Source organism: Vanessa cardui, chromosome 30 (assembly GCF_905220365.1).
Source record: "Vanessa cardui chromosome 30, ilVanCard2.1, whole genome shotgun sequence".
In the NCBI taxonomy this organism is placed as follows: domain Eukaryota; kingdom Metazoa; phylum Arthropoda; class Insecta; order Lepidoptera; family Nymphalidae; genus Vanessa; species Vanessa cardui.
Window position 1 is genome coordinate 2,243,574 of NC_061152.1, and position 7,382 is coordinate 2,250,955.

The 7,382-nt window shown below is 33.6% G+C and overlaps 2 protein-coding genes across 2 annotated transcripts; both read left to right on the forward strand.

Moving 5' to 3' along the window:
• Positions 1-2,202: 2,202 nt before the first annotated feature.
• LOC124542104 lies at positions 2,203-4,276 on the forward strand. Its single transcript, XM_047120038.1, has 2 exons — positions 2,203-4,143; positions 4,244-4,276. The coding sequence occupies exons 1-2, from the start codon at positions 2,203-2,205 to the stop codon at positions 4,274-4,276; spliced, it is 1,974 nt and encodes a 657-aa protein (XP_046975994.1).
• A 29-nt stretch (positions 4,277-4,305) lies between these two features.
• On the forward strand, positions 4,306-4,958 carry LOC124542105. The gene has a single exon (XM_047120039.1). The coding sequence runs from the start codon at positions 4,354-4,356 to the stop codon at positions 4,906-4,908; it is 555 nt and encodes a 184-aa protein (XP_046975995.1). The 5' UTR covers positions 4,306-4,353; the 3' UTR covers positions 4,909-4,958.
• Positions 4,959-7,382: the final 2,424 nt, after the last annotated feature.

A 7,382-nucleotide genomic window follows, 5' to 3' on the forward strand; every position in this document is an offset into this window, starting at 1 on the left:
AAGAGGTGGACAGAGTGGTGTGATCGAGCTGCGAGGGAGCCTACCCGTGTACCCTACACGCAGTTTGAATAGGCCAAGAAGCTGGGGACAGTCAATTTTGTGGCAAAAAATTTTACCCGCAAACATTGCATCCAGTATATGCCTACGATTGGCTAGGGACTTCAGGTTGAAGTGTTTAAGGCGACATTTATATGAGCGTATTTTTTTAGCTATGCCATTATGAAACGCAAGGTGCCATACAAATCGTTTTTGAATACGCTCAAGTCGCAGTGAGTGTGTAGCATAATGTGGTCTCCAGACCACGCTACAATATTCCAAGACACTACGAATCAAGCTATTATAAATTAATATTTTAGTTTTTTGTCCCGAAATATCTTACAATTTCTTAGAACAAACCCCAAAATGCGAGAACCTTTATTTATTATTTATTTATTTTATTTAAAGGCTTTATAGACTACGTATATATAAATATATATATGGGACAAAAGGCGGACTTAATGCCTGAAGGCATTCTCTGCCAGTCAGCCTTTAGGCTAATCAGAAAAGTACAAGAAGGCGGTGATTAATAAATAAATAACAATATAAAACAATATATGGATATACTTACATAAATCTAAACAAAAATAAAACATATACATACAAAATATATATATATATTTATCCCGCAAAGAATTTGCCGTCCACTGAAGGCGAAAATGCATTTAAACTGGCGTCCACCTGCTTTTGGCGTCCGTATACCGGACGCCACTTTTTTAGCCGGTGGCATTGAGGTCCTATTCATCCTAGCTAGCCGTTGTACAAAAATCGACGGTAGCTAAAAGTCGCTAAAATAGTTGAAATAAAATATTGAAAAGTTCCCGAAGAAATCACCGCGCAGGTGAGGCGCTGCCGCAGCGCGTATATCGCACACAGTATATCTAGGGGAATTCCTGACTACGGATTTATTTATTTATTTATTTATTTATTTATTTATTGGATCGCCAACAAAGTATACACAAATACAGCCATTTAAATTAATACAATTAAGATGCTATATGCTACCTCAGTTACAGGCAACCACTTCATGCTGAAATAGTAACAGAGTGCATGTAATCACTAAGTTAACATTTTGGTTTAAATACATTTTAGTTTAAATAAAGTGCATGAAGAACCAACAACTATAAACTAAAATCTAAGCTTAATTAATTAATTATACATTTTTTAATTGTTTTTTTGAATTCAAGAGGCCTTCCCGAGAATATATCAATATTAGTATTTTTAAAAAGAGAGTTAAACTTTAATGTCATTCTATTCAAGGGTGAATAATGAGCGAGATTACTTTTGCATTTTTTTGTATTGAATGGAGTATACACGAGCCTTCTTGGGAGTTTTACTGGTGCATTAAAGTATAGTTTTGAAAGTAATTGCGGGCTGTCTATATCTTTATTTACCATTTTGAACAGAAATGTATGGTCAAGTATTTCTCTTCTGTTTTGTAGAGAATCAAGGTTAAAGTATTTTAATCGATCAATGTAATGAGGGTGTGTTTTAGTTATGTTACAGCTGTAAGACAGGTGCCACAAAAACCTCTTTTGAACCCGTTCTATTCTTTTTATGTATACTTCATAATGTGGATTCCAAACATTGCTACAATATTCTAGCGTACTGCGTACTAAAGTGTTATAAAGATTAATTTTACTGGACACTTTTTTAAAGTCCCTACCATTACGTAATATGAATCCTAGTGTTTTAAAGCTTTTATTTATTATGTGATCAATATGCAGATGAAAGCGGAGCTTTGAATCGAAGATTACTCCTAAGTCCCGAACACTGGTAACTTCCTTTAACTTTTTGTTTTTAAAAGTATAATAGTACACTAAGTCTGATTTGTTTCGTGAAAATCTAATAAAATGACATTTATCGATGTTCATAGACATGTTGTTATAGTCGCACCAGTCGCTAAGTTTGCCCAAGTCTTCATTCAGCAATTTAGCGTCATTAAGACTGTGAATAGGTTTCATAAGTTTAACATCATCGGCAAATAAATAGTAACGAGAATGGTTAAAACACAATGTAAGATCGTTAATAAAAATGTTAAAAAATAATGGCCCAAGGTGGGAACCCTGTGGAACTCCAGATAAAACACTAAAAGATTCAGAAAACTATCCTTTAACAGCTACAATTGACCTTCGTTCACTCAAATATGAAGCACACCATTCTAAAATGCGTCCACATATACCGTGTCCTGAAAGCTTTGAGAGCAGTATCTTATGGTCAACTCGATCGAACGCCTTGCTGAATCTTCCTACTATCTCGATCAACACTAGCTTACCTGATTCTAAAAATGTAGAGGAAAATCCCACCTGCCTTTTAAGTAGTGATAATGTCGAGCCTCAGCCAATAACAGTTGATCCTGCTACTACCTTGAATCACGCTAGACCCAGAAGAGAAAATGAGAAAAATTACACCTCCCTGTTAAGTACTGATAATGTCGAAACTCCACCAAAAGCAATTGAATCGTCTATCTTAAGCCCTATAAGACACCTTGATCCTGCTGATAATACAATTTTAAATAAGCCTACTTACGTCTCAGGTGTAGACGATATAAAAAAGCCTCCGTTAGAAGTCCCATGCATAATATCAGATGACCGGAATCAAGACGAGACGGTACCATGCTTTGACAATGACTCTGACTTTTCTAAATCTTCAAATGATAAGAATTATGAACCATCATCTTATGAATCCACGTCAGAATCTGGCCAAGAAATATCAATGGAAACCGAATATTTAGATGATACAAACCCAACAGAAAAAGAAAAAGTGTCGTTGAATGAAGATTGCTTAGGGCAAGATTCGGAAAATAATCACGAAACATACAAAGAAAATATAGAAACAGAAGTGCTGGAAAATCAAAATACATCAGACAGTTATTTGAAAAGTAAACGCATTAGAGAAAGAGATTTTTGTTACTACTGTGAAAATTTCATTTTAAACTTTTCACGACATATGATTCGAAACCACTACGCCGAACCTGAAGTACAATCAGCATTAGCACATCCCAAAAATAGCCTTAAACGTAAACAAGTTTTTAGCGCTTTAAGAAAAAAGGGTAATTATGTGAGTAATTCGCAAACTGCATTTAAACCCGTGAAGAAATGTAGGTTTTCTGAAAAGACTGACTATTTACCTTGCTCTAAATGTCTTGTTTTTTATTCAAGGAAACAACTGTGGAAACATATAAAAAAATGTGATAATGCTGCTTCTACAAACAACGCACAAGTTGATGCACAAAATTTTCTTGTACGTTACGTGAAAGTCGACAACAATCTAATGAAAAACGTATTTCCTCGTATGAAACCAGACAAAATATCATTAGTGGCTAAAAAAGATAAATTTATTTGTATGTTTGGAGCACAGTATTTGAGAACACATCGCGAGGAACATTTTATAACTGTTGTTTCACGTAAGATGAGGGAGTTAGCGAAATTGCTTGTAGAAGTAAATAAATTGAAACCGGATATTAATAGTCTCGAACAAGTATTAAAACCACAATACTATGACACTTTAGTACAGGCAACCAAAGTCGTAGCCCGATATAATGACGCATCACAAACATTTGATGCACCGACATATGCCATGAACATTGCTACATCAATAAAACAATGTTGTAGTATAGCTTTATTGCACAATTGTAAATTAGAAGCCTCAGTTCAAACGGCTTCTGTTCAAGCAGATTTAAAAACACTATCAAAATTAATTGAGGAGAATTGGAAGTTTGATATTTCCAGCCAAGCTGCTGATGACCTGAATGTGAAGAAGTGGAATAAAACCACTATGGTGCCACTTGCTGCTGATTTAAAATTATTCAAAGATTATCTTTGTGGCATGTCAAAACATTCATCCGATAGTTTAACGCAATCCGAAGGAAAAACGAACATTGAAGCTTTCAATAACTTGGTGGAATCTACATATTGTCGCGTTCTTCTATTGAATAGGCGTCGGCCCGGCGAATTACAACGATTAAAATTAAGTGATTATAATGATCATGGCAACGACAGCAAGCAATATGAAGAATTTGACAAAGTTCTAACTTCGACTGAAAGAATATTAATAAGTAAATTAAAAAGAATAGTGATCCGTGGTAAAAGAGGAAGAGGGGTGCCAGTACTGTTTAGTACTGAAGTCCAAGAAGATTTAAAAAAAATATTATCAATCAGACACATGTATGTTGCAGATGATATTAATTTGTTATTTGTAAAAGCAGGTGGATCAACTGTTTGTGGGTACAAAATTTTAGAAAAATATGCAAAAGCAAGTGGTGCTAAAAATTATAAGGCTTTAACATCCACGCGACTGAGAAAACATTTAGCAACAATGACCCAGTTATTTACTATGACTGAATCAGACCTCGAACAACTAGCTACTTTTATGGGTCACACCCTGAGTGTACATAAAAATAATTACAGGTTACCTAGTGACATATATCAGACTGCTAAGATTTCTAAACTATTACTATTGATGGAAGATGGGAAAGCAGATCAATATCAAGGAAAAGCTTTAGATGAGATTGAATTAAACTTAGATGAAGAAATCACAGGAAACGAGATAGATAATCAGGAAGTTGTTGATTTTGAATTGGAAGAAGCAGGTCCATCGCAACATAGTAGTTTGATTAGAGATGAGCCAATTGCTGCTCCTTCCCAAGAAATAAGCCACAAGACATCTGCAAAAAAAAAGAGGACACTTGTTCCTTGGACAACTGAACAAAAAAACGTCGTAAAACAATATTTTAAAGACCACATTAAGTATAAAAAACCTCCCAAACGAGCTGAATGTGACGAATTAAAAAATAAATATCCTACACTTTTTCATAACAAGGACTGGCTTAAAATTAAAGTATACATACAAAATATTTATTCAAAAGTTTAAGTGACGATTGGAGACTTTCGCTGATATACAGGGTTATTTTAAAACCTTCATAACTTCACACGAGTAGATTACTAACATTATTAACAACTTTTGTTCTACGACTCAGTACAATAATCTAAAAATTATTTTATAAACTTTTATTGCACTCTCCTACACTTCATAAGTCTTTTTCGTGTTAGATTTTTTATGGTGTTTAATATATCAAGATATTTAAAAAAATGTTTATATTTCAATATAACTCAATAAATGATTATATGAATAACAATTAATATTTATTTTACCATTCTAGTAGATCTAGTAATCGTAACATTGTTTTTTTATTAATTACACCAAAACTGAACACCTAAATGCTAATTTTGTATCTAGATAATTGCAATAAACAATTTGTATATATTCATATATTTATCAATATATCAATAATTTAAAAAGCAATAACCATTATACTCTCTCATAAAATTATATCATACCTTAAATTGTAACATCTCGCTGATACAGGGAAAAGAGTCCTCTATAAGGATTTAGGAGCTTCCATCACTTATATACCTCACTATAAATCACGTAATTCGAAATAATGATATGAATATAAATATAAATATGTAATAGAAAAGTCAAAGTACCTTCTTATTGAATAGCAATTTTATTAATACAATTCAAAAATATTTTAAAGCTAGATATTATTATTACAGTATTAATAAAAACATATAATAAATAATGTGAATCTTTTTATAATTATGTAATAAGTTCTTACTGAATCTGTCACGCGTATAGATACGAACATTCGAGCAGTGACTGAATTTATTCATAAATAGATAATAATTCAAACTTATAATATAAAGTATGTCTGCCTGTCTGTTATCTTTTTACGCTTAAACTGCTGTAAGTTTCTATAGGCAATCTATATATGCTAAACCGTTTTAAATTAAATGTAGTATGAAGATAGTACAGACAAAGGATAGTTTTCATCCACGAAATCATCCCCTAAGGGGTTACTGCCTTAGAGAATGATTTCGTGAAAAGGGGTGGAAGTTTCTGCAACCTTTATATGAATCGTGATGATATATTGGTATCTGTACTGTTAAGTCTTCTGTTATCTGTGATTAATAGTTTTTATTATTTGGTGTAAACGAACCAGCGGAAATCTTTGTACTTTGTCCGCACCCCAAAAACCATGTGCGGATGCCCAATAGCTATATACGGACGCCCAATAGCTATATACGGACGCCCGATAGCTGTATCCGGACGCCCAATAGCTATATACGGACGACCAATAGCTATATACGGACGTCCAATAGCTATATACGGACGCCCGATAGCTGTATCCGGACGCCCAATAGCTATATACGGACGCCCAATAGCCGATCGATGGCGATCTTGATGCATACGGTACTATTTGAGGTGGTACTGTGTGGCTGCAAGCTACTGTAACTGTAAGATGAAAGCACTGCTCCCAGTAAATTCATTTCATAGTTAATACAATAATTTTGTTAATTTAAATATGAAATTTGATAGGTCGATTTTTTTATGACATACAGGACAAAAAATTTAATTAAAAATTTCAGAAACCCTCGCCACAAAAACCATAAGCTACCTTTAAAAAGTAAAAAATAATAAAAGAAAAATAATCCTAAAGTACCTATATGTATAAGTATGTATTAATATTAAAAAAAAAACTTCGTGTTGGGGGACCGCTCTTTTTTCGTTTTACTAGGAGGAAATGCATTTACGCATTCCGCATATAGGTACTTTAGGATTAATTTTCTTTTATTATTTTTTACTTTTTAAAGGTAGCTTATGCTTTTTGTGGCGGGGTTTCTGAAATTTTTTATTTTATACTTTTTAAAGGTAACCACAACAACATCAGCTTGTTAATTCCCACTGCTGGGCCAAAGGTCTCCTCTCCCTTTGAGGAGAAGGTTTGGAACATGTTCCACCACGCTGTTCCAATGCGGGTTGGTGGAATACACATGTGGCAGAATTTCTTTTTGAAATTTGTCACATGCAGGTTTCCTCACGATGTTTTCTTTCACCGCTGAGCACGAGATGAATTAGAAAGACAAATTAAGCACATGAATCAGCGGTACTTGCCTGGGTTTGAAACCGCAATCATCGGTTAAGATGCACGCGTTCTAACCACTGCCATCTCGGTTAAAGGTAAACATCCTTATGATATCTCTGGTTAAATTGTAAATACATAGGTTCTTGTCGATTTAAAAAATATAAGTTAAGATTACATTTTAAGGTCCATCTTATTCTTTTTTATTCTACTTACTAATTAATATTTTTTGTTTCTTAATTATTATTTTTTTTCTTATAATTTTACTAATGTACTATGTGTGTGATGTACAAGTCATAACCTTTCATTTTATACCCCACTTGAGCATTTGCAGACATTCGGTTCTTCTTCCCCACTTTAACCCCCCATAACTTTTAGACGGCTAAACCGATTTTCATCAAACATGTCTAAGAACACTCGC

Excerpts from the sequence above, each read along its gene's own strand:
- LOC124542104 (XM_047120038.1), top strand. The coding sequence starts at position 2,203 with ATGCGTCCACATATACCGTGTCCTGAAAGCTTTGAGAGCAGTATCTTA. Across the intron at positions 4,144-4,243 it reads AAAGAGGAAGAGGGGTGCCA|GTGGATCAACTGTTTGTGGG; the intron begins GTACTGTTTAGT and ends TTGTAAAAGCAG.
- LOC124542105 (XM_047120039.1), top strand. The coding sequence starts at position 4,354 with ATGACCCAGTTATTTACTATGACTGAATCAGACCTCGAACAACTAGCT.